At 48.0% G+C, this 27,545-nt stretch overlaps 1 protein-coding gene across 1 annotated transcript; it reads right to left on the reverse strand.

Moving 5' to 3' along the window:
- Nucleotides 1-26,546, reverse strand: LOC130490393 (integrin alpha-D-like). Its single transcript, XM_056864219.1, has 30 exons — nucleotides 26,510-26,546; nucleotides 24,007-24,109; nucleotides 22,893-22,996; nucleotides 21,776-21,840; nucleotides 20,625-20,739; nucleotides 18,962-19,092; nucleotides 17,791-17,924; nucleotides 16,752-16,905; nucleotides 15,776-15,926; nucleotides 15,147-15,220; nucleotides 14,017-14,149; nucleotides 13,316-13,464; nucleotides 12,660-12,794; nucleotides 11,718-11,924; nucleotides 9,756-9,886; nucleotides 9,355-9,512; nucleotides 8,601-8,752; nucleotides 7,145-7,276; nucleotides 6,756-6,829; nucleotides 5,406-5,547; nucleotides 5,182-5,295; nucleotides 4,684-4,763; nucleotides 4,310-4,393; nucleotides 4,074-4,152; nucleotides 3,622-3,729; nucleotides 3,144-3,227; nucleotides 2,592-2,705; nucleotides 1,421-1,513; nucleotides 1,078-1,188; nucleotides 1-123 (listed from the first exon to the last, which is right to left on the reverse strand). The coding sequence occupies exons 1-30, from the start codon at nucleotides 26,544-26,546 to the stop codon at nucleotides 1-3; spliced, it is 3,471 nt and encodes a 1,156-aa protein (XP_056720197.1).
- Between the last annotated feature and the right edge of the window lie 999 nt (nucleotides 26,547-27,545).

The raw sequence follows: 27,545 nt of genomic DNA on the forward strand, positions 1-27,545 counted from the left end.
TTAGTAGACATTGCCTTTGTCGGGGGGAGAGGAGTCTGTGCCTTCCTGGCTGGGGGGTGAGGCTCCGTCACCATCCCCAGCATCACTCAACATCTGCTTATACTGACGCTTGAAGAACCCGACCTAGAATGAGAAAAGGGTTAAAGTGAAGGAAAAGACAGGTCCCCATCACATAATAAAGTCTCTAGATGCTAGATTGAAGTCCAGTAGCACCTGAGAGGCCAACAAGATTTTCGGGATATGAACTTTTGAGAGTCAAAGCTCTCTTCATCAGATACCTGGTATCTGAAGAAGGGAGCTTTGACTCTCTAAAGTTCATACCCTGAAAAGATTGTTAAGAACATAAGAAAGGCCCTGCTGGATCAGACCAAGGCCCATCAAGTCCAGCAGTCTGTTCACACAGTGGCCAACCAGGTGCCTCTAGGAAGCCACAAACAAGACGACTGCAGCAGCACCATCATGCCTGTGTTCCACCACACCCAAAATAATAGGCATGCTCCTCTGATACTAAGTTTCTAAGGCGCTACTGGTTTCTAAGGCGCTACTGGACTCGAATCCAGCTCTTCTACTGCAGACCATCATGCCTACCTTCTGCAACTCTTTTAGGACCCGGTTAATTTCCAAGAAGAGTGGTACTGACACTCAAATTGATGGGAAGTCACATATGCCCCATTTTTCTCCCACTGGGGAACCGAAGCAGCTTACAATGTTGTTCTCCCTCCTCCATTTTATCCTTGCAACAATCACCCTGTGAGGTACGGTCAGTTGACAGAGAGTGACTGGCCCCCACCCACCAAGCAACTTTCCACGGCAGTGAAGATTTGAACCCAGGCGTTCCAGACTGCAGAACAACACCAGCTCTCATATCCTGATTGACCCGGAAGCCGTTTGCTCAGAACTCAACGTCTGGCAACTGGTTAGAATCACTCCAGTGGCCAGAAAAACACTCTGGACATGTGCAAAGACACTCTCTCCTCTGCCATTCCACACGTCAACACATTCTAAGCTCCGAGGAGCCCCGGGTGAATCTAAGCCCCTTTCCTCTCCCTTTGCAATCCCTCTCGAGCGCCATCTCACCTTGTAGAGGGCCGCAGTAATGACCGCCAGAAGGACAAGCCCCGCAAAGGTCCCCCCGATGATCGCAGGCAGGTAGTTGTAGACTTCAATGAACTCCAGCACAGTCTGCACCTGGGGGTGATGGGTCCGGAGGGGGCAGTGTTTACACAGACATCCAATAACAATAACCCTCCCCAGTCCAGTTGAACCCCCCCACCTTGCCTGTGGCTGTGAAAAGAAGCCCAGCTCGGAGGCCTCGGCCGTTGCTTGTTAGCAATCCTAAATTGCACCCTCCATTCCAGAAAAAAACAAGGCTCAGGGGTCTTGTTATGGGTGATGCTCCCTTGGGGGCAACTGTCATTACCTGCTGGTTCACAAAGCCCTCCTTCTGGGTGTATTTTTGATTGTCGTAAGAAATTTCTGCAGAGCTCACTAGGATCAATTTCTTCTGTTGGGTCTAGGAGACAGGGCAGGGAGGAAACCCTCCGTGAGACATATCCCCCAACAGGCTCCAAGGAGCAAGGATCAATAAGGAATTGTGGATATACCGTATTTTTCCATGTAGAAGATGATATATTTTTCTTTTCAAGTTTACTTTAAAATTGGGGGTTATCTTATACACGGAATAATACAGGCGGGGAAGAGAGCAAGGCCCAGGGGAAGAGAGCGGGGCCCGTGGGAAGGCTTCCCACGGGCCCCGCTCTCTTCCCTGCCCGTATTTTTCCAAGACGTCCCCATGTATAAGACAACCACTTCCCCCATTATTTTTGGGTTCAAAAAATAGGGGTGGAGGTGTCTTAAAAGGTAAAGGTCCCCTGTGCAAGCACCGGGTCATTCCTGATCCATGGGGCGACGTCACATCCCAATGTTTCCAAGGCAGACTTTGTTTGCGGGGTGGTTTGCCAGTGCCTTCCCCAGTCATCTTCTCTTTACCCCCAGCAAGCTGGGTCCTCATTTTACCGACCTCGGAAGGATGGAAGGCTGAGTCAACCTTGAGCCGGCAACCTGAAATTGACTTCCGTCGGGATCAAACTCAGGTCGTGAGCAGAGCTTTTGACTGCAGTACTGCAGCTTAACACTCTGCCCCACGGGGCTCCTCGGAGGCGTCTTATACATGGAAAAATACAGTGCGTTCTGTTGGCTGAGATCAAGTGCAATAAGGAACTGTGGGTTAAAAGAACACAGTCTTGCTGGGCATTCAGATGCTGCTGACTCTGGGGTGAAGCGTGTTAATTTCCTGCAGGTTAGAGAAGCTTCCTTCTCCCACCCCAACATCCTGCTTTACTGTGATGCTCTGAACCTATGGTTTGCCATATCCGGGATGGGAAATTCCTGGAGATTCTGGAGTCGGAGCCTGGGGGGGGGCAGGGTTTGGGGAAGAGAGAAGATTAGTGGGGTACAGTACCACACAGTCCACCCTCCGAGGCTGCCATTTCCTCCAGGGGAACAGATGTCTGGAGATCAGTTGTAATTCCAGGCGATCTCCAGGCTCCACCTGGAGGTTGGCTACCCTACCTTAACAGCAGCCTCCATACCTGAGTCGCCCACTGGAAACTGACATTGCCCTTGATTGTAAATTCCACCGGATGCCGCATCTTTAGTGACAAAATGTCACACCGGATTGTCTTACAGGCAGCCACTGAGCAGTCCTGGAGATAGGGGGAAGAGGAAGATACCCTGGGGTCAGGCCAAACATATTCATCACTGAGGATGAATGTCCCCAGCTAGGGATGTCTGAATTCCATCTGACTTCTAAATTCCACATCCTCACAATGTGGGCAGTGATTTCACCCGAAGATCAAGTTACCAGTCCTTATGGCTCTGAAGCTAGGCCTAAATGTCTGAGAAATGCCTGGAGAAAGCTCAGAAACCAGGCAGGAGGATGAATAAAGGCAACATTACATGTCACCTGAGCAAATGTATGTTTCCAACCCAAGTACGGAAAGGACATGAATGTGCAAATGAGAACGCATTTGTAGGGAAGAATCAGAGGGAGGGTGCTTATCCTCTTCTGCCTACAAGCCCCCTCCCCAATTTTGCTAAGAAGGTGGGGTGGGTCTACAGGAAAAGCCAGAAGATACCCTCACCAGAAGGGGGCACTTTATCAGTTTCTTCTCAACATCCTTGTCACCCAAAGTTTCTCTTTCCAAAACACACGTGGCAAGCTGAGGCTGTGGAAGAAAAGAATTTCAAGAATTCACTGGTGAGGAGGGCAGGGGGGAGTGTAGGGTTGCCAGCTCCAGGTTGGGAAATACCTGGAGATTTTGGGAGCACAGCCATCGAATCCAATTGCCAAGGAGCCCATTTTCTCCAGGTGAACTGATCTCTATCGGCTGGAGATCAGTTGTAATAGCAGGAGTTCTCCAGCTAGTACCTGGAGGCTGGCAACCCTAGGGGAGTGTCAGCCAGCCATTCAGGGGTCCCAAACCCCCACCCAGACCCACATCGGGCAGAGGAGAGTGGGATCTGGGGGGCTTTTGGCCAGTCGGTCACATTTCCTCATCAAAATGGAAGGAAGGGTACCAGCGTTTCACTGCCGTTATGACAGGATAGCAGAAGACGTACCTTGGAGGGGATGACCTGAGACACGTTCCATGTCTGGATTCCGTTCAGCTTCACAGGGATGTGAAACGTTACTGAGACGGGGATGCTTCGCTTGCGGAGGTTCTTCACCTGAAAGAGAAAGAGGTTCCTGCAAAGCGGAGAGAGGCCAGGAGGCCTCGGATAGGACCCTCACTCCCACCCCATGCTTAGTCGTTAGGAACTCATCCTCTCATGACCCCAAAATAGGGTTGCCAACCTCCAGGTGGTGGCTGGAGATCTCCCGCTATTACAACTGATCTCCAGGCGACAGAGATCAGTTCCCCTGGAGAAAATGGCCGCTTTGGCAATTGGACTCTATGGCATTGACGTCCCAACCCTCTCCAAACGCCACCCTCCTTAGGCTCTACCCCCAAAATCTCCAGGTATTTCCTAACCTGGAGCTGGCAACCCTACACACCCAACAGGCCCTTCACCTCATACTGATGTTCGATGCTCATGCTGGATTCCCCCTGGCCGGCTGTGAAGTTGACATACTTAGTTGACTCTTCAGTGCTGGTCAGAAAGAGAGGACTATAAGTGGGAAAGGGGTGCAGCTCCAATAGGGGCAGAAGAGGGAATTTTCAGAGGTTGTATCTGGGGGGACTGTGAAGGAAAGCCCCCCCCTCCTGCAAGGAGCGCTTTCTCTCCTAAAGTACCCGCAGCCACTTACGCGGTAACAATGATGTAGACGGCATATCTGACGGGCAGCTCTGCCTGATGAACCATGTCTGCGGTGACGTCGCCACCGTTTTCACTAGACAAGTTCGAAAGAACAAATATATTAAATCTCTCTCTCGCTCTCTCTTGCTCTCTCTCGCTCATGCTCTGCAAGCTTTTGAGACCACCAGGATGCTTCTTCAGGCTGGATGTTACAAAATGTTAAAAGATAGAAGGGTAGAAGGCAGAACTGTCAGGCCATGACCTTAAGGCCTGATCTTACAGTCACCCTTTGCGAGAAGCCAACGGGCAGTTAGCATCATTTTGTTGCTGAGGCGCCGCAAAGTTACAGCATTAACCTGCAAGGACCAGCAGCACGTGAATCACCTGTTGGCTTTGGCCGTGATCTGCAGAGTGTCCCCCAGATCCGCATCTAGGGAAACATCGAATGTGGCGACAAAGACGGCCTGAAACACAGAAGCACACGGAGAGCGATGGGGGTGGGTATTGTCACCTACATGACAAAGCTCATATTTCTGCTTCCTTCAACATGTGGACGCATGAAGATACGAAGCCGCTTTGTGCTGAGTCAAACCAGTGGCCCATGTAACCACAGGTGGTCTACTCTGACCATAGGGTTGCTACCCCATCAATGTCACTTTTAAGCTAAAAACTTTCTCCTTGATATGCTAGCTCTCCAGAGGTAGGGCTTTTTAAAATTTAGATAGTGCATCCCATAATACAATCCCTGAGTGCTCTCTGTTGGGGCACTGCCAGGAAAGCTGTATTATCTCCTTTTTCCCCAAACATGTAGATTAGTCCTAAGCTAGCTGCCATCATTCCCTCTTTTAGCAACGATTTACGAAGACATAAAGGCATCCCTACCTCTGCTCCGCTCCAGAAAATCGGGTGGTTGACGTTACAGGTGGCGTTCCGGTCAGCATCTTCTTCTGATGCAGGAGCCGAGTTGCATTTCACGCTCATGACCTTCCTGCTGGGCTGAGAAAGGCAAGACACCAAAGCTCACGACAGCACAGGATGAGACACACATGCCCCCCTCCTGCCTTCCCTGCTCCTCCCCGTTCCAGCATTCCCTCTGCTCCACCTACCTGCAGCAACGTGACCTTGCGGTACGACATCCCTGCTGGGTAGAAGAAGCACAGCGTGGTGCTGTAGGAGTCCTCCCCGTAATTCTGGACAGAAGCTGTCACGTTGAGTTCCGGAGTCAGGCCCACAACCAGGGTTTCCAAACTAAGGACGGGAGAGACAAGGACCTTTTATGCACGGTTGTTTCCCTCGCCGTCACCCCTCCGATGACTCCGAGTCTTTGTTTTGATTATGCATGCCGTTTCCGACTGTCAGAGGTCGCCTCGCTCTCCCCACTCCTTTCCACGCATTTTGCCCACGTTTTCAGGGACCTGTTTTATCACGAATTTGAAATCGCAGGCAAAACACGCGGAAATGCAGGGGGAGAACGAGGCGACCTCTGACAGTGGGTGCGCCTAGAGACAGGCATGTTAAAGATAGAAGAGAGGCCGATCCTAGATTCCATTTTTCTCTGGTTGAAGATGCATGGGGCGACAGAGGGACTCCTGCCATTACTTCTCCACAATAATTTTAAATCCAGGTGGTGGAAGCAGACCAAACAGAGAATTAGAGGCCTCGGCTTTTTCCACCACTCTTGGAACCAAATAGAGATCAAGCAAGGTACACAATTAGACTTTTTTTATATATATATGGAACATCAGAAGGAGCTTACGGATTCTCCAGCTTTTTTGGCTCCTGCCAGAAATAGATATATTCAAACACCAGCAGAATATCATTCTCAGAGCTGAACAAGCAAAGGGGAGCTTTCACACTAGCGAGATGCTCCGCCTTACCTTCAGCGATTTGACAAGACCCCTGACAGTCAGAAACAGCACGCATAATCAAAACAAAGACCCAAAATCGTCAGAGGGGTGACCGCCAGGGAAACAGCCACGCATAAAAGGCCAAGGAGAGGCGGGGAGCTAGTCCGATTAGAGCAGGGGTGGGGAACGTCAGGCCCGGGGGCCGTATAAGGCCAGCGAAATCATTTGGACTGGCCCTTCGTGGGTCCTGGCAGATCTCCAGCTCAGAAGGATCTGGCGATCCACCCCCTCCCGCAGACAGGAATAGCCTCTGGGCTATATGAGTTTGTTTTGCCAAGAAAAGGAACCTCCCCCCCCCCACACTTGAAGAAGAGTTGTTAGCTATGGAGCTTCTAGGACTGCCCAAGAATATAGCAGGCTAATTTTTAAGTTGATAATTTTGTATGGCCCATGAATGATATTATAAGTATCCAAATGGTTCTTGGCGGAAAAATCGGTTCCCCACCCCTGGATTAGATCATTTTGGATGCCTGATGCCCCACCAAGGCAAATGCATCACGCTGTGGTGGGAGAACAGAGACAGAAAGAGACAGAGACCTTTTTTCCTACCCTGAGAAATTAAACGAGGTTTGTAAATGGTCAACACAATGCCCATCGGCGCCACAGTTCTTTTCAAAGGGCAGCTAAAAAAAGAGAGTATGAAGTTTATCCTGGCTGCAGAATACAGCTTTCCTTGGCACAGATTTTTACACCTGCACCAATACTGTCTTGACGCTATGGCAACCTGCATCGCATGCCACATCCATAAAGCCGACCCCTTCACTAGCACCGTTTCTCATGCGTTTGCTGGCTTGTGCATGGAGGCTTGCCGCTTTTCACTCTGCTCGCACCTGGACAAGGGCACCAGCATCTAACAGGACAATCATCCCACTCAGCCACTGAAGCCAAGTGGTTGCCAGCTCTTGGTCTGCAGAGAGGGGACTTAGAGACGCTCTGACCTGTGCCATGTAGACTTGCTGGGATCCTTCCCTCAGGATAGGGCGCAGCCCCTGGGCTTCAGCAATGGGCGTCCCCAGGAGGCTGTAATTGAGCCGTAGGGTGATGGGGGTCAGGGTGTCCTCGATACAGATCTGGGAAAGGGAGAGAACAAGCCCAGAACAGAATGCGGATATGCTCAGGGGCCTCTTCTGTACAAACACAAGTGCTTTCGGTAGCTACACAGAACGGATGACAAAGAAGGCCTATTTTACACATTACTTTGGAACACTGAGGCCGTTTATGCTTGGTAATTAGCAGTGCGTTCCAGGCTGAAGTGCCCAGCATATTCTTTTTTATTTCTTCACGCTGAACCGCCATTCCAGATACCTGCTTCGCATTTCTTAAGAGCCCCTTTAACACGACCTTTTGTATTTGCTCCGCCCCCGCATCGAAGCATTCACTGAAGGAAGCACTCAGAATCCCAGCCCAGCTTGGCTATGCAAACAACTATTGCTAATGGCTATGCAAACAAAGGAACGAACGAGCAGGCGAGTGGCAGAATTGACCCTGCATAAATGGCCTGAGATATACGCAAGTTTGCTGCTGATAAATAAATACTAAAACCCTTTCCATTTTTCCAAGTCCCCCCACCTCCCTGAAAGCACTCCCTCCATATCCCAGGTTAGGGTTGCCAAGTCTGGGTAAGGAAATTCCTGGAGGTTTGGGGAGGGAAGAGCCTGGAAGAGGGCTAGGTTTGGGGAGGGAAGGGACAGAGGGATATAATGCCATACACAGATCACCTTCCAAAGCAGCTGTTTTTTCTTTTCTTTTCACGGAAATTGATCTCTAAAGTCTGGAATTTAGTTGTAATCCCAGGAGATCCCCAGGTCCCACCTGGAGGCTGGCATCCCTAAATGGAGGGGCAGAGGAGGGATGGGAGGTCCCACCTCCTGACCTCTCCATGTTCAACTGAACCTGGACACACAGCCTGTTTTAGCTGAACAGAGGGGAGCTTGGAGCACAGGGCAAGGGGGCACAATCCCACTCCCCCCCGCAACACACACACATTCACCGGATGCGATTTGTCACCTGACTAGGGCTTAATAGAGCTGGAGATACCCAAAGAAGAAGATGAAGAAGAGTTGGTTTTTATATGCCGACTTTCTCTACCACTTAAGGGAGACTCAAACCAGCTTAGAATCACCTTCCCTTCCCCTCCCCACAACAGACACCCTGTGAGGTGGGTGGGGTTGAGAGCTCTAAGTGAGCTGTGTCTAGCCCAAGGTGTGTAGGAGCGGGGAAACAAATCCAGTTCACCAGATTAGCCTCCGCCGCTCATGTGGAGGAGTTGGGGAATCAAACCCGGTTCTCCAGATCAGAGTCCACCGCTCCAAACCACCGCTCTTAACCACTACACCACAGTCTAGTGCCAAACCCGTCCCTCCAACTCTGTTAATATTACAGTGCCAAACTCACAGGCAATTCAATCTGGTGACTCTGGCACTTCCGCCCGAGGCCAGTCTGAAAGCCTGCAGTCAGAACAGGGGATTTAGAGCTGAAGGAGGCACGAATCTTGCTTCTCTCAGAGTCCAGACCCAGGCAGTACCGAAGGTCGCTAAAGATGTTGCCTGGGGAGAAGGGAGAAAAAGGATGGTTATGGCTGGCATGGGAGAACCACTTAAGAAAAAGACCGTAAGGGGGTGCTGGAGGAACTGTTTCTTTCTCAACCCTATTCTCACCCTCAGGAATAGGGTTGACAGCTCCGGGTTGGGAAATACCTGGAGATTGGGGGGGGGGCTGAGGAAGGCGGGGTCTGGAGAGGGGAGGAATTTCAATGCCATAGAGTCCAATTGCAAAGGCAGCTATTTTCTCCAGGTAGGGATGCCAGGTCCCTCTTCACCACCGGCGGGAGGTTTTTGGGGTGGAGCCTGAGGAGGGCAGGGTTTGGGGAGGGGAGGGACTTCAAAGGGACTTAAGACAGTGTTTAAGCACTGTCGGTATAGGTAGCCCTTATTTGCTGCATCCATAGGGTTGCCAACCTCCAGGTACTAGCTGGAGATCTCCTGCTATTGCAACTGATCTCCAGCTGATAGAAATCAGTTCACCTGGAGAAAATGGCCGTTCTGTCAATTGGACTCTATGGCATTGAAGTCCCTCCCCTCCACTGAGGTGATAAGAACTCATAGGAACAGACACCTCCTGCTTAAGTGGACCAAATTGATAGCCTCACCTAGTGCATCCCGAGTAGCCTTGGTGACAGCAAAGCATATTGTGGCTTCAATAGCCACCTGCTGATGATGCTCCTGCTCCAGACACCGGAAAGCTGAGGTGGGGATGAGAGGGGGCTGGAACTCAATGGAGACTCCCACTTGGAGAATGGGGCGGGACCTGCCAGAAAAGAGAGGAAATCCCTTTAAAATTACCTTTAAAATGCAAATTGTTCTTGCCCTCTACACGAGGCCTCCAAAATCACTTTAATAGGAAACCAATTTAAATAAGAAATGATCCAGAAAATTCAGCTCTGTGCCTGAACAGGCAGGCACGCAACTAAACATGAAGACAGACGCTTGCATGCTTTGCATCTTTCTGGCTCCGAAGGAACAGAAGGGAGACGGGGAAATGCCCCCTCACCTCAGCAGCAGCACCTGCCCTTGCCTTCCCACAGCCAGGTCCGTCAGGCCGTCTCCTGTAAGGTCCGTCCCTCCGCTGACAGACTGGCCAAAGTAGAAGAACCCGCCGGAGAATCGCAGCCCTTCGACGCGCTGCACAAAGACCAAGAGAGGCGAAGGAGAGGCAGATGGCTATGTCAGAAAGGAACCACGGCCAACGCGGAAGCTTCCACCAACATAATGACATTAAAAATGAACAAGATGTCCCGTGCCACGGACCGAGTCTCTGAAGGCTGCCATCAACATATTAAAATTAAAAAAGGTAAAGGTCCCCTGTGCAAGCACCAGGTCATTCCTTTTTTTAAAAAAATAATTATTCGGTTTTATGGGTACAGAAAAAAAGAAGGGAAATAGTTGACTTGGGAGGTTACATTGTTGGGTCGGTATGCAGGCTGAGCCCTCTTTAACAAAACCAATCATCTTAACTGTTGTCAAAATTAATAATTGTTGCCTTATTGTGTGTGTGTGTGTGTGTAGAGTGCCTTCAAGTTGCAGCCGACTTATGGCGACCCCTTTTGGGGGTTTTCATGGCAAGAGACTAACAGAGGTGGTTTGCCAGTGCCTTCCTCTGCACAGCAACCCTGGTATTCCTCAGTGGTCTCCCATCCAAATACTAACCAGGGATGACCCTGCTTAGCTTCTGAGATCTGACGAGATCAGGCTAGCCTGGGCCATCCAGGTGAGGGTGTTATACCTTATTACTAGTTACTAATTTCTATCATACTAATGCAAGTGAGTTGATCCTAAAGTTTCCATTAAATATCACGTATATCTTATCTTCTATCTGACTTAATATTCATTTCTCAGACTGGTTAAATCTTACAAGTTGGAAGCATTTCTATCATAAAAAGGTTGCCATCTCTGCTCATGTTTGGCCATCATTTTCTTTCATCATTCCTGACCCATGGTGTGATGTCACATCTGGACGTTTCCTAGGCAGACTTTGTTTACGGGGTGGTTTGCCAGTGCCTCCCCCAGTCATCTTCCCTTTACCCCCAGCAAGCTGGGTACTCATTTTACCGACCTCGGAAGGATGGAAGGCTGAGTCCACCTTGAGCCGGCTACCTGAAACCGACTTCCGTCGGGATCGAACTCAGGTCGTGAGCAGAGCTTTGGACTGCAGTACTGCAGCTTAACACTCTGCGCCACGGGGCTCTGTTCATCAACATATAAGCCTTGGTTTTTCTGTTGCACTCTCTGCCCTTTCTAAATCTAACACAGTCGGAATGGGAAATGATGTATTTAAACAAAAAAGGAAGATATAAATTTAAGCATTTTAACAGACATTCAGGTGACTACAATCTTCCAGAGATTCCACACACACACACACCTTAGAAGAAGAAGAGTTGGTTTTTATAGCCTAATTTTCTCTACCTTTAAGGAGTTTCAAACCGGCTTACAACCACCTTCCCTTCCTCTCCCCACAACAGACACCTTGTGAGGTAGGTGGGGCTGAGAGAGTTCAGAGAGAACTGTGACTAGCCCAAGGTCACCCAGCAGGCTGTATGTGGAGGAGCGGGGAAACAAACCTGGTTCACCAGTTTAGAGTCTGCTGCCCATGTGGAGGAGTGGGCAATCAAACCCGGTTCTCCAGATTAGAGTCCACTGGTCTTAAGCACTACACCACACCGGCAGTTGTCCTCAGGGTCACTAGGAGGATGCACAGTCATCGAAGGCCTTTTGTAGACAGAAGGAGCTACGCTTGCCAACCCCCAGGTGAGGCCTGAAGAGCTCCCAGAATTACAGTTGAACTACAGAGATCAGTTCCCCTGGAGAAAATGGCAGCTTTGGAGGGTGGACTCTACAGCATTTATACCCCGCTGAGGTCCCTCCTTCCTTAAACCCCGCCCTCTCTAGGCTCCACCCCCAAATTTCCAGGAATTTCCCAATCCAGCATTGGCAACCTTAGAGGAGCTCAGCTCACCTGGCAGTACTGGAGGCTAAGAGACGTCCTTTTCCCTTCAAATATGTACAGGGCCCCCACATTCTCGTCCTCCAAGGGGGCCCCAATCGCCACATCTGTCCATCTGTCCCCAGTGAGGTTGCCTGCTTCTGCCATGCTGGCCCCGAAGCGGCCAAAAACGTGTCCTTCCTGTCCTTTCAAAGTTGTGCTACACTGAATACCTTCCACCTGTAGGGCAGAGTCAAAGAGGACAGGTGAATGGGTGGAGTCAAAAGGCAACATTTCCATGCAAGCAATCCCGCACCCACAGCCTCTATATAACACAACTTCCTTCAGAGGATATACCTACCCTGCAACTTTGATGGTTTTCATACCAGCATAACTGTGATGAACCCATGAAGCTGCCCTATACTGAATCAGACCCTTGGTCCATCAAAGGCAGTATTGTCTACTCAGACCGGCAGCGGCTCTCCAGGGTCTCAGGCAGATGTCTTTCGCATCACCTACTTGCCTGGTCCCTTTAACTGGAGATGCCGGGGATTGAACCTGGGACCTTCTGCATGCCAAGCAGATGCTCTACAACTGAGCCTTAGCCCCTCCCCAATGAAACATGGGTTAAAAAACCCAGTTAATAATTCCCCATTCTCTCTCTCTCTCACACACACACACACACACTCACAACTGCCTGCTTCTTCTCGTTTATAGTTAACAACAGGCAAAAATGTTGAATTTGCCAGATCCCATGTTTCAGATTCTAATTTTCTAAAACCTTCCCCGAGCATGTGCAGAGTGCTTTCTTGTCCCTACTGCATAACCACAACCATCTCCCATAAACACAGGGGAGGAGGCAACAGGCCTTCTGAGCCACAGAGGGTAGCCTCAACACCTGTCACTCAAACGACAGGCCTGTCAGTTTATAACAATTCTTTATTCACACACATACAGACACATCTTTTCTCTTACCTTAAAATGACAGACATAAACCCTTCCTCCCGTAACTGCATCATAATACATGGGGGCTCCAACTAGAACCAAATCTGTGTTGGAGTCTCTATCGAGGTCCACCGAACACAGCGTCGCGCCAAAATATGAGCCAACCTGTCGTGTCAGATAAATTCCCCGTTTCAATTCGTTCCTACACATCGCCCCTTATTGCAGAGTTCAGTTAGGGTTGCCAGCCTCCAGGTGGGGTAAAAAGTAACATCGGAACAATATATAATGAAACAGACAAGAAACAAACACAAAACACTACAATGTATAGCAATCTATAGAGTCTCTAAGCACCCATATGAACAAACATTACGGTCCAACCTCACGTGGAGGTAAATAAGACAGAGAAATCCAACAAGACGTGAAGAATACTGGTGGTCAGGTAAGTCTGGATGCTGAACAGAATGATCCAAAGTGGATCAAAAAGGTCCAAAAGAGATCAAAGAAGGCGAAGGTGGTTCTGGATACTAACTAGGAGTCCGTTTCTGCCAAAGGCTTCATCAGTCATTCGATCTCAGAAGAGTCTGTGCATAGTATTCAATTCTTTCATGGGGCATTTAAGCCTCTTGCCATATTAAATTCAAAGCATACGCACTTACGCCACGTTGCCCCTTCCACCCGGCCCGTACCTGTTCTCCTACGGCCTCCGTTGTCTGCTGCCATTCCCCGGTCCGGGTGTTTTTCTCAAAGACAACCACTTTGCCAATGTGGTTAGAACGGGGGGCTCCCAATACAAAGCCACGTCTCCCTTTGATCTGGACAAGCTGAGAGGAATAGCCTAGAGGGGAGGGGAGGACAGCTGGCAGCTATGAACATGTCAAGGGATGACGTGCCTATAGAGCTCTAGGAGGACTGGGGTCTGAACAGAGAGCCCCCAAAACAAATCTAGGTTGCCCCAAGTACTGTAGAGAGGCCATTTTCATGCTTGGTAACCCTTAGTTTCAACTAGCTACCAGCATGTAGCTATAGGGTTGCCAACCTCCAGGTGGTAGTAGCTGGAGATCTCCCGCTATTACGACTGATCTCCAGCCGATGGAGATCAGTTCACCTGGAGAAAATGGCCGCTTTGGCCATTGGACTCTATGGCATTGAAGTCCCTCCCCAAACCCTGCCCTCCTCAGGCTCTGCCTCCAAAATCTCCAGGTATTTTCCAACCCGGATCTGGCAACCCTATGTAGCTAGGAGGTTGTAGCGAATTGTGATGAATATCTGTTGCTCACCTGAAACCAAAATGTAGAATTTCAAGTGGGAGGAGGCGGTGTAGTTTTTTTGTATGGAAAAGCAATAATGGAACTTGGTGGGAGGGGGGACGTTTGGTTTTAATGCTTACCTAGATAAGCATCATTCATATCTGTAGCAGAGCTGGAGGAATTAATGAAATGTGGGTTTCTGTTGATACCCTGATATAGAAACACCCCTCCAGACCAGTCGTAAGCTCCCACGGCTCCTAAGACATAGCCGTCCTACATATAAGATAAAGGCGGTTCAGCAACAAGAAACCAGCAGCAATTGGTGGGGGGAGCTGGGAAAGGGAAGCACTGGAAAAAGGTGGAAAAGAACAGGATGGTGCTGCCACAGTTGTCAAATTCAATACCTTTATTGGCATAAACAAAGTTGTCTTGCTTGTGGGCTTCCTGGAGGCACCTGGTTGGCCATTGCATGAACAGACTGCTGGACTTGATGGGCCTGGGTGTGATCCAGCAGGGCTTTTCTTATGTTCTTAACACAACTGATAACATGGTGCCTAGCACCCGCTACAGTTGCAGTTGAGTATTACAACTAGTAGTTTGTCCCTTCGACTCACAGGGCATCTAAGCCAGCATGCCCTCTAATAGGTATAATCAGTGTTGTGCAAGAGCTATCACTAATTAATATTGAATTCACTATGATGACAATATTCACTGTCTTTTTCTAAAAAAACAAATTTCTGTCCCTCATGGTTCCAGGGAAAACTGGAATGAGCCGTTGCTCATTCTTGCATTCTCTCTTTCTCTCCCCCCCCCCACTCTTCTCTTTCCCTTTTTGGGGGACAAACATGTCAACGCTTGTTCCAAAAAGCCAAAACACAGAACTGGGATCATGAAAAATCCAGCAAATCTATGCATTTACATTTCATTAGCTAAAACTATCCTCATCTTAGGTTCTGAGGAATTTCCTGGGAACAGACTGCATAAAAGAGGAGACTTCTATTATTATTTATTTATTTTATTTACTTCATTTATACCCAACCTTTCGCCCTAATGGGGACCCAAGGTTGTTTACATAATTCTCCTCCATTTTATCCTTACAACAATAACCCTGTGAGGTTAGGCTCAAAGGGCGCTGACTGGCCCAAAGTCACCCAGCAAGCTTTTATGGCAGAGTGGGGATTCAAACCTGAGTTTCCCAGACCCTAGTCCGACACTCTAACTACTACACCATGATGGCTTCTCATGCGCTCTGAGCACTGAAGCAACTCACTGGGGTCAGCAGGGCACTGAATCCTTCCTGGGACATTTCCATGTGGAAAGAACTGCTGCTGTGGGATTGTGTCCCTGCAGGGAGGAGAGAAAACAGGACACACAAGGAAACAGGAAAAACACTCAGGGGAGGCTACAATAAAGGCCCATCCTCAAACTGTTAGTACATCTGGGGGTGTCACCTTGACCTCAGCTTATTTTGGATCTAGTGTAAGCGTTATTTAGACTCTAGCATTATTAGGATGAAGGAGTTGCCTCCTTCCAAATCAGAAGACTGCTCAAATTGGTGGCTCGCATAGGAACACCAGGAAGGGGGGGGGAGAATCTTCCAGCTCAAAGAGTACGTGTGCCTCCGCATATATTTTGGGGAAACAGTGCTAGCAGAAGCATGAGAAACTTAAACACATGAAGCTGCCTTCTACTGAATCAGATCCTTGGTCCATCAAAAGTATTGTCTACTCAGACCGGCAGCGGCTCTCCAGGGTCTCAGGCAGAGGTCTCTCGCATCACCTGCTATCCTAGTCCCTTAAACTGGAGATGCCGGGGATTGAACCTGGGGCCTTCTGCATGCCAAGCAGATGCTCTGCCACTGAGCCACGGCCCCTCCCCATCTTATGGACCCAGCCATACCTTCAATGGCAAAGATTTTATCCTGTAGCTTGTCTTGGATGCCCCTGAGGGCCTCGAAATCGTGTACCGCGAAGACATGCTCAGAGCTTGGACTGGAAGCAATGGTGTCCAGTTCATTCCTGGCCCTTGTCGTTGAGAAAGCGCTGCCCACCTACAAGGGAGGGAAAGATGGAACTGCATCACAGATTATTTTGATAGTCATTCTCTCATGCCAAGGAATCCTGGAAAAATGTGTCTTTGCAAAGTACAATTCCCAAGATTGTTTGGGAGAGGCTATGGAATTCAAATTGCTATGAAAACAATATAACCTGGATAGTCTTGTCAGTTCTCAGAAGCTAAGCAGGGTTGGCTGTGGTTACTGTTGGGATGGGAGACCACCAAGGAAGTCCAGGGTTGTTCCACAGAGGCAGGCAATGAATGGCAAACCACCACTGAACATCTCTTGCCTTGAAAACCCTATGGGATCGCCATAACTTGGCTGCAATTTGACACCACTTTCCACCACCATGGAAATAATAGAAATATATAGTATAGAAGAGCCTGCGCAAATTAGACTTCAATGTGCTTTTAATGCACAGTAAATCCACAAGATATAGGAACCCCGTGGCGCAGAGTGGTAAGCTGCAGTACTGCAGTCCAAGCTCTGCTCACGACCTGAGTTGCATCCTGACAGAAGCTGGTTTCAGGTAGCCAGCTCAAGGTTGACTCAGCCTTCCATCCTTCCGAGGTCGGTAAAATGAGTACCCAGCTTGCTGGGGGTAAAGTGAAGATGACTGAGGAAGGCAATGACAAACCATCCCATAAACATATTCTCCCTAGTAAACATCGGGATGTGACGTCACCCCATGAGTCAGTAATGACCCGGTGCTTGCACAGGGGACTACTTTTAACTTTTTAAAATCCAACATGCAAGAGCCCCTAGACGTCAAGATCCTCCGCTATTTCTATCATCTGGAAAGCCTTGTAATGTTCTCACCCCAATAGCGTAGCGGATGATCCCTGCTCGCTCAGCCTCCGGTATCACATTCCAATACTCCAAGGGATCTGTCCTTTTCTCCCCATCCGTAATCACTATAAGAATCTTGGTGGCGTCGCTCCGGGAGCCTTTTCTTGGGGTGAACAGCTGATTCCTTCAAAAGAAAACATGACACGTAGATTCTGCTGGGTGGATGTCAAGAACCATAGGGAAGGACGAAAGAGGGAAGAAACAGAAAGAGAGAGAGAAAGAGAAGTGGAGAAGAGACAGAGTTAGGGTTGCCAGGTCCCTCTTTGCCACCAGCGGGAGGTTTTTGGGGTGGAGCCTGAGGAGGGCGGGGTTTGGGGAGGGACTTCAGTGCCATAGAGTCCAATTGCCAAAGCGGCCCTTTTCTCCAGGTGAACTGATCTCTATCGGTGGGAGATCAGTTGCAATAGCAGGAGATCTCCTGATAGTACCCAGAGGTTAGAAAATCTGCAACGGAGTCTCCAATACAAAAGTAGCAAAAAATTCTTATTGGTGCTTACACATATGACATCAACCATACAAGAGTGAAAGATACATATAAGAACAATCAAAGTTATATACAGTATGTACAATCTAAGTAAGGTGCAGTCTCAGTGCACCAATTGCCATGTTCTTTCAAGTAAATGTTGTATTTTCTTGAAAAAGTCCAATAGTAGGTACTATCCCAAAAGCATAGTACCTACTATTGGACTTTTTGAAGAAAATACAACATTTACTTGAAAGAACATGGCAATTGGTGCACTGAGACTGCACCTTACTTAGATTGTACATACTGTATATAACTTTGATTGTTCTTATATGTATCTTTCACTCTTATATGTATCTTTCACTCTTGTATTGTTGATGTCATATGTGTAAGCACCAATAAGAATTTTTTGCTACTTTTGTATTGGAGACTACGTTGCAGATTTTCTAACCATTGGTATTGGCACGGAGGTGCCTATTTTGTACAGTACCAGGAGGTTGGCAACCCTAGAGTTCTTCCATGGAGAAATGGCTTTGAGGGACATACACAACTTTGTGGATGGCGGTGGCCGTGTAGGTCCATCCTCCAACCTGCTCGACATCCATCACGCGTTCCGCTGGGTTTTGAGCTCTGAAATCAAAGTGTTCCTCAAAACTGTCCGAAAACTGCATGAGGGCAAACTGAAGAAGGAAAAATAGAGGGTTGGGGGGGGGGTCTGTTGTGAGTTGACCAATGTCAAATTTAAAAGAAGGATCTGAGGGGTAGGGGTAGCATTCACGTGCCCTCCCTCTGAAGTTGGCCTCAAACTGTCTATAATGGGAAACGCTCAAATAGAGAATCCTCGCTGCATGGATCTAGGCAGGGAGGAAAATCATGAATCCAACTTTGCACTGCAGCGCCCTATAGTGGCACAATATGAAAACATTCCGGGTGTGGCTTCCAAAAAATCCACCTGGCCCCTTTCTAGGGGTCCAGGGGAAAGCAGTGACCAGGGAGAAGCAAAGGCCTTTTATGCAGGGACGTTTCCCCCGCGAGCACCCAGCTGACTGCTTCGGGGCTTCCCTTTGATTATGCATGCCTTTTCTGCCCTTCAGAAGTCTCCTCGCTCTCCCTGCGCATTTTGCCAGTGTGGTTTAGTGGTTAAGAGCGGTGGTTTGGAGCTGTGGACTCTGATCTGGAGAACCGGGTTCGATTCCCCACTCCTCCACATGAGCGGCAGAGTCTAATCGGGTGAACTGGATTTGTTTCGCCGCTCCTACACACGAAGCCAGCTGGGTGACCTTGGGCTAGTCACGCTCTCTCCGCCCTGCCCTACCTCACAGGGTGTCTGTTGTGGGGAGGGGAAGGGAAGGTGATTGTCAGCCGGTTTGAGTCTCCCTTAAGTGATAGAGAAAAGTCGGAATATAAAATCCAACTCTTCTTCTTTTCCAGATTCTGGCTAAAACGCCACCTGGAAAATGCGGGCAAAATGCGCGGAAAGAGTGAGGCGACCTCTGAATCAGAGGGAAGCCCCAAAGCTAGTCGGCAGGGTGACTGCGGGGAAACCTCCCTGCATAAAAGGCCAAAGAATGTGTACTAGTATGAATTATGGGGAAAACCAGCAGCTACTAAGAGCCGCAGGTGGATTCAAGGAAGAGCTGCTGCTCCATTCCAGTCCCAGGATACAGATCAGGACAAGGGAAGTGTGCTGCATGGCAACCCTCTAAGCGACCATTACCAGTGTATTCCTGCCAGACAATCTGTTGATGACCTCAGAAACAAACACCTTCATCCTTTCAAAGTCTCTGCGGTTAATGCTGCTCGAGCCGTCGATCAAGAACACGATGTCTGTCGGGTGGAGAGCGCATTCTGGGGGCAGAAGGGGCATATAATCACAGACTCATATTTGCTGCCCTTCTATGACCCTCCTCAGCTTCTCCATGAGCATTCAAAGTGCTGGTGTATACCTTTAAGGCCCTAAATGGCTTGGGGCCAGAGTACCTGAAGGACTTTGACTAGGGACTGATGGTGGGGTTAAAATCTAAATAAATAAATTTCCTCCCATACTATCCAGCTCTGTTGAGATCTGCTCCTCAAGCTCTGCTCTCTGTGCCCTCACCCTTAGAAGAAGAAAAGTTGGCTTTTATATGCTGATTTTCCCAACCTTTTAAGCAGAATCAAACCGCCTTACAATCTCCTTCCCTTCCTCTCCCCACAACAGACACCTTGTGAGGTAGGTGAGGCTGAGAGAGCTCTAAGAGAGCTGTGACTAGCCCAAGGTCACCCAGCTTACTTCACATGGAGGAGTAGGGAAACCAACCCGGTTCACCAGATTAGAGTCCGCCACTCACGTGGAGTGGGGAATCAAACCCGGTTCTCCAGATTAGAGTCCACCGCTCTTAACCACTACACCACGCTGGTGAGGGCATTTTCTGTGCTAGCATGCCAACCAGGTACAAACCATCTTGCCTAAAAATACAAAATAAGAAAGTTTTCCAGAGAAGCAGAGGGCATCCTCCCTGTCCTTAAATTCTTTGGCCAGTTTACAGCTATGGTGTGTAGGAACTGACATATGGGACATTCTGGATTCTACGGCAAATAATGCCATTCGATGTGCACACAATGGACTTGTTTCTGTCAGCCAAGTGCCCATTAAGGGACGAATAATCAGGCTGCAAGGGTAAAGGGAGGAACTGCTCTCTGGAGCCACAATAAAGGAAGCAATGAGCATTTCCGAATGGGTTTTTGGGTCGTTTCTGGCCCTGTACTGCTTTGGTTTATCCCCTGATTTTCACATGAATTTTTGTGCCATTAGTTGTCACTTCAGTTTGTGTGTGTGCGCCCCCCGCTGGGTTTTCTGTCTCTTTAGACACCTCATTTCCTCCAATGTTGTTCTTGAAGCAGATTTTGAGTCAGCGTTTCCCTAGCACATAATGTTTCAATCAGTTTTCTTTGCCCCGCTCACCGTAGGGTGGCCAACCTCCAGGTAGTAGCTGGAGATCTCCTGCTATTACAACTGGTCTCCAGCCGACAGAGATCAGTTCCCCTGGAGGAAATGGCCTTTTTGGCAATTGGACTCTATGGCATTGAAGTCCCTCCCCTCCCCAAACCCCACCCTCTTCAGACTCCACCCCCAAAACCTCCCACCAGTGGCAAAGAGGGACCTGGCAACCCTAACCCACCTCCAGCCCACTTTTTGATTACTGGACTGTAACCATCGTTAAACCCCTCCCTCTTCCCCCAAGACAAGTGATTTCCATTTTTAATGGCCCTAAAATACCAATATAACACTGTAGTGTTGTAATGATAGTTTGAGCAGGTTCTCTGCATTTTTAGCTTGCTTTCTTTTATTTTAAAGTGAGGACTGTTTGTCCCTTTCCAGACTCAGGTTTGGGTCTCACCTGGTAAGGTCTTGGGAAAGTGTTGGAGCTGCTGCAGATTCTGGTCTAGAAGGAAACAATAGCCGTTCATATACATGTTCTTCCCACAGGCCCGGGGCACTGTGGGGCCGCACACCTTCAAAGAGAACAGATAGGAAGGATGAAGGCAACAGGCTTACATTCCCAGATGAAAGCATATTTCTCAGTTGCTCTACTTTACAAGGAGAGTTAAGCACGCTAGATCTGTGGGACAGAATGGTCATGGGAAAAAGAAGAAGATGTAGAAGAAGTAGAAGAAGAAGTTGTAGAAGTGGAAGAAGAGGATGAAGTGGAAGAAGAGGAAGATATAGAAGATGTAGAAGAAGAGGAAGATGTAGGTGATGAAGAAGATGTAGAAGAAGAGGAAGATGTAGGTGATGAAGAAGATGTAGAAGAAGATGAAGATGTAGAAGAAGATGTAGAAGTAGAAAAAGTAGAAGATGAAGAAGTAGAAGAAGAAGATGAAGAAGTAGAAAGAGTAGAAGTAGAAGATGAAGATGTAGAAGATGAAGAAGAAGAACATGAAGAAGAGTTGGTTTTTATTTGCCGACCTTCCCTGCCACTTAAGGGAGAATCAAACCGGATTACAATCACCTTCCTTTCCCCTCCCCACAACAGACACCCTATGAGGTAGGTGGGGCTGAGAGAGCTTGAAGAGAACTGTGACTAGCCCAAGGTTACCCAGCAGGCTTCATGTGTAGGAGTGGGGAATCAAACCCGGTTCTTCAGATTACAGTCCACAGCTCTTAACCACTACACCACACAGTACTGTCAATTCGCAGCTGACTCTTGGCAACTCTGTAAGAGTTTTCAAGGAAAGAGATGTTCAGCGGTGGTTTGACATTGCTTGCCCCTGCTTAGCTACCCTGGACTTCCTTGGTAGTCTCCCATCCAAATAACTAACTGGGGCGGACCCTAGCTTCTGAGACCTGATGAGATCAGGCTAGCCGGGGCCATCCAGGTCAGGGTGTGTGGATAGAATACCTTGGTTCAAAATGGCACTGCAAACGCAAATCCTCCCATGTGCCCGTTCATTGCAAAGGCTTCAGTTCCACACACCAAAAAGCCCATCACCCCGTTTAAAAATCTCCCCCACAATAAACTGGATTTCGAATATAATCTGATCTACATACTAGGACTTGAGTACGTTGAGCAGCCAAGGAGAAGCCAAGAGACATATTGACAGCATCTGCAGGTCCTGAAAGGGGAAAGAAATACACACCAAAGTTACGATTTTAGACTCCCAATTAATTTATTTCAAGTCACCAGCTTTTCCAGACCTTCAGAAAGAGCTCAAAAGCTCTTAGTCATCCTAAACAAAGTTACACCCTTCGAAGCCCATCACCTTCAACGGACTTAGAAAAGCATAAGTCCTATCATCTGCCATATTAGAAGGGAGATTTAAGAAGATCCCCAGGGTGGAGAGACTTTGCCTGTTTAACACAGGGAAGCTGGAAACCATTGAACGTGTATTTTTTAGATGTCCCCTCTACAAGTCAGCCCACTTCAATATTATTGACCCTTTGATTAGGGAAATGGGCTCTGGTGATGAGGGCGAATGGACCAAAAGGTTTTCTGCTGGGAGACAGCTCACCAATAACCACCCAGGTCGCAAAATACTGTGCAGTAGCAATGAAGCTACGTCGCCTTAATGTACATCCTTAATATGTGGGAATGTAAAATTGGGCGATTCCTAATTTTGTTGGCCTTGGTTGTAAACATCTACTCTGTATGGTCAGTTTCTGTTTTATCTGGCATATTAGCCGCAAATAAAATCCATCCATCCATCCATCCATCCATCCATCCATCCATCCATCCATCCATCTATCTATCTATCTATCTATCTATCTATCTATCTATCTATCTATCTATCTATCTATCTATCTATCTATCTATCTATCTATCTATCTATCTACACAGCTCTACTTAGGATTGCACTCCCCTCTTTCCAGGGCCTTAACTGACCGAGCTCCTCTGAGGGGAACACCCAAATGATACGATTCTCAATTTCACTCCTTTCTCATTTCCTCCAAGATGATCCCACTTCTCACAGAACTGAGATGTTCTTTCTCTCAGACCTGCGCATTCTACAAAATTCCCACCCCACAGCTTCTGGGAACCGTGACAAACCAACCCAACTCCCTGAACAAGAAAGAGAATCCAGGAGTCCTGGCTGCCCTGCTCTCCCTTTCAGCAAGGCACAACTATCCAGATGGAACCCATTTTAGCTGGGACTTCAGGCTCACTTACGTCGGATGCTAATCTCTGTGCAGGTGCCTGGGTGGTAGGTGCACCGGTAAAGTTTGCCTGTTTCGTTGGCTTTCCCCATCTGGAATGGAGCCCCCACGAGCAGCCTGGGAAGGGAGAAGAGACGGCAGCATGAGCATTTGAGCAGTGCTGTCAATGTAGATGGGGAAAAGCAAGAGAAAGAGGGAAGCCAGAGCTCCCAACCCACACAAGAAGCAGACAGAAAGGATGCTAAGAGAAGAGATGCACATTAATGCAGTAATGCATGCTTCAACGGCCCGTGAAATGAGGAGAACCACAGGCCCAGGCCAAAGGATTCAGAGGAAATGGGGGGCTGGGTCGGTATTCTGACAGGTAAGTCCACAAGGGCAGGGCTGCCCTGGGAAGGGTTGGATTGAAACACAAGTGACAGGTGGGAGGAATTAACAGCAGGTTCAGGGAAGGACCAACATGGGATGCACATGGAGGAGGAGGAGGAGGAGAAAGGGGAGGAGGAGGAGGAGGGGAGGGGCTGTGGCTCAGTGGTAGAGCATCTGCCTGGCATGCAGAAGGTCCCAGGTTCAATCCCTGACATCTCCAGTCAAAGGGACTAGGCAAGTAGGTAATGCAAAAGACCTCAGCCTGAGACCCTGGAGAGCCGCTGCTGGTCTGAGTAGACAATACTGACTTTGATGGACCAAGTATAAGGCAGCTTCATGTGTTCACGTGAGGAGGAGAAGGAGAATTGGTTTTTTATATGCAGACTTTCTAACCTGCTTACAATCTCCTTCCCTTCCTCTCCCCACAACAGAACACCTTGTGAGGTAGGTGAGGCCAAGAGAGCTGTAAGAGAGCTGTGACTAGCCCAAGGTCACCCAGCTGGCTTCGGGTGTAGGAGTGGGGAAACCAACCCGGCTCACCAGATTAGCGTCCGCCGCTCATGTGGAGGAGTGGGGAATCGAACCCGGTTCTCCAGAGTAGAGTCCACCGCTCCAAACCACCGCTCTCCCTGCACCACGCTGGCTCACCATGCTGGAGCAACCAAAGGCACCCCTTCTGGGTTCCGTTACTACTTTTATGCCTTCATTTCAGCCCCTGCCCCACTCCATCCCCCAGCCAAGCATCAGTTTCCTCTTACGTGTCTCCGATTTGGGCCACGCTCCTCCCAAAGCTCCGGGTGGGCAACTGGAAGGCAGTCGGCAAATCCACGTCCACGCTGAATCCACAGCACGGTGCCAGCACTGCCGGAATTTAAAAGGCTCTCAGTGTGCATCCTCCTGATTCTCACACAAGGACCTCCCCACCCAGCCACCCAATGCCGTATTTATTTAATACTGAACATTTTACCACAACCAATAGTGAAACTATCACCATTTCTGTGTAGGTTTCCGTTTGAACCCAGGCAGAATGGGGGAAGGGCTGCAAAAGAAAAAGGCCTTTCATGCACGGGTAGTTAGCAGCATGATTGTGGCCAGGGGCTTCGTTGGACTCATGCATGAGTTTTCCAACCTTCGGAAGTCACTTCGCTCCCGCCTCACGCTTTCCCTGCAGTTTCAGGATGCTGTTCTAATGTGAGTTTTTTGTCTGCTTCAAGCCCAAATCTCTGCCTTGAAAACCCTATGGGGTCGCCATAATTCAGCTGTGACTTGAGTTCAAAATCACACACACACACACACACACACACACACAAGGTTGACCAGGATGCTATTCAAAAGCCTTTAACTAAACTTTGAGGTCAGACTGACCCTGAGAAGTAGGCCAAAGCTTTGTTTCCAATCTCCAGCAACCCCATACTGCCTATACTTCCCTCCTTTAAGGTCAAATTGCCCTGGGTGTGGTTCATGCCTTTTTCCTTCCACTTTGTCATTTTTATTTTTTGTAAACTGCAGTCTAGGCTTAGACAATGCTGGAGTAATTTTTACTTTCTTTCTTTCTTTCTTTTATTCAGTTAAAAGAAAGCTGGATACCAAGCTTTACAAAGTTATCTTCAGTTCTACAAACAAATCATACAGACGTTATTAAGTTCCATTCATCATCTTAGTCAGAATAACATTCAATTTATCAAACTTATTTACCTTTTTACCATGCAACATACAAGTTAGTTCACTCAGCTGGACACATTCCTTTAGTTTTTCCCAACCACTTTTCTTTATTTGGAGTTATGTTCCTTTTCCCATATCTAGCAAAGACGAACCTTGTACAGTTTATGGCTTTTAAAACAACAGTCCAACCACTTTTCTTTATTTGGAGCTATGTTCCTTTTCCTGTATCTAGCAAAGACTAGAGTGTAGAGTGTAGGGCTTTTAAAACAAACTTCCAAGAGTCTTTGGGAAGAAAGTCTGCATAATTCAACAAAGAAGCATTTAGAGGAGAAAGGTAACTCTTCACCTATCCCTGGGTATGTTTAGCCTGGAGAGGGGAAGACTGAGAAGAGATATGATAACCACCTTCAAGTACTTGAAAAGCTGTCATATAGAGGATGGTGCTGAGTTGTTTTCTGTTGCCCCAGAAGGTCGGACCGGAACCAAGGGGTTGAAATTAAATCAAAAGAGTTTCCATCTAGACATTAGGGAGAATTTTCTAACAGAGCGGTTCCTCAGTGGAACAGGCTTCCTCGGGAGGTGGTGAGCTCTCCTTCCCTGGAGGTTTTTAAGCAGAGGCTAGATGGCCATCTGTCAGCAATGCTGATTCTATGACCTTGGGCAGATCATGCGAGGGAGGGCATCTTGGCCATCTTCTGGGCATGGAGTAGGGGTCACTGGGTGTTTGTGTGTGGGAAGGGAGGTAGCTGTGAATTTCCTGCATTGTGCAGGGGGTTGATGACCCTGGTGGTCCCTTCCAATTCCTCTGATTCCTTGAGAAACAGCTCTATAAATCATTTTCCAATATTCTTCAGCTCTACTACATCTCCACCAAATATGTGTCAACAGCTCCACAAACCCAACAATCACAGTTAATCCTTTGATTAATTTTAGCTCATTTATGAGGGGTCAGATGCCACGGATTAAACATTCTGATGAGATTTACTTAATAATTGAAACCATTTTTCAATGCTGATATCCAGAACTCCAGTTCAGTTACACATTTCAAAGCCCTAGAGCTTTACAAACTATTTTTTCTCCTGATTTCTGTCTAAATCTAACAACAATGATATAACTTAGAAAATATATTTATTTCTCCAGCTATTGCTGGTTGTTTTTTCAAAATCCTATCATTCATTTTCTTATTTCTCCTTCTCTTAACTTTGATTGTAAAAAGAACTTTTAACCTGCAAATACCGGACAAAAGGAATCTGCTTACAATTTAAGGATGTAATTTTCCTTTTCAAATACACTGGAAGTGAAACAGATAAAATTAGATTGTCTTAATTTTGACATGTTTTCTCCCTGGTGTTTTTAGGGCTGGTCTATTCCTTTCCTTTGCCGCCACATCAAAATAAAAGGGTAGATACTGTTTTCTAGGTATCTGGTGACATGCTCAGTACATCCCCTTTAAAAAAAGGGGGAAATCTATTTTACCCAAACACATCAAATTAGAAAAGGACACTTTTATTTTATTTTAAAAAAGGCCAGACAGAAAAAGACTTGAATGAGTATTCCCAGCTCACACCCTGGGCTGTTTCCCTTTCTGCTGTCACTTACCTGTGCCCAGGTAAAGAAGCAGCGGCAGAATGTCCATGCTTGGCAGCATTTAGATGAGGGGAAAGATGCCCGCGCCCCTTAATAGGGAGGAATAGGAAGAGAAGGAAACAAGCAGGTTTGAAAGAGCTGCCCTGAAGAGATTTTATAGCAGCTGCTTATATAGACCAAAGATCTTTCTCTGGCAAAGTCCAGCCCAGAGGGAGGAGACAGAATTAAACAGAGTGACATCTAGAGGGGAAGAATAAGTTACAAAAAAACGTTTAGGTGTAGTCATAGGGCAAAAACGCACGGTCACTTTATCCTCCTTTAATCCCTATTTTAGCCAGGATCGAATGCATATTAGGCGAAACGCATGCATTCGATCCTGGTTGAATCCTGGCTGAAACAGGGATTAAAGGAGGATAAAATGACCCATGAGTTTTCGCCCATAGAATCATAGAGCTGGAAGGGACCACCATGGTCATCAAGTCCAACCCCCTGCACAATGCAGGACATTCACAACTACCTCCCCCCCCCCACACCCCTAGTGACCAGAAGATGCCCAAGATGCCCTCCCTTTTAAAGGCAGATAGGGATCTCCTGCTACCGCCTGGAGGTTTGGAACCCGACACAGTTCAAGGTGAAAAAGTGGATACACTTCTTCTGTTCTGTTTCCTTATCTGTCTACTGAAGTGACAGCTAGCAGAGGGAAGCAAAAGGTTTCTGTCCCCTTTTCAGGCAGGCGCTGGTGAAAGTATAGGTGCGGAGCCCAAAAGAGGTTCAAGAGGCGTGGGAGCAGGAGCTAGGGAAGAACTGCTTGTTTGTAGCAACAAAACGGTGGTGGAAAGCACTGTCAAGTCGCAGCTCGTTTATGGCGACCCTGTAGGGTTTTTATAAGAACATAAGGAAAGCCCTGCTGGATCAGACCCAAGCCTATCAAGTCCAGCAGTCTGTTCACACAGAGGACAACCAAACAAGACGACTGCAGCAGCATTGTCCTGCCTGTGTCCCACAGCACCTAATACAATAGGCCTGCTCCTCTGATACTAGAGAGAAT

Source organism: Euleptes europaea, chromosome 18, assembly GCF_029931775.1.
Source record: "Euleptes europaea isolate rEulEur1 chromosome 18, rEulEur1.hap1, whole genome shotgun sequence".
NCBI classification, from domain to species: domain Eukaryota; kingdom Metazoa; phylum Chordata; class Lepidosauria; order Squamata; family Sphaerodactylidae; genus Euleptes; species Euleptes europaea.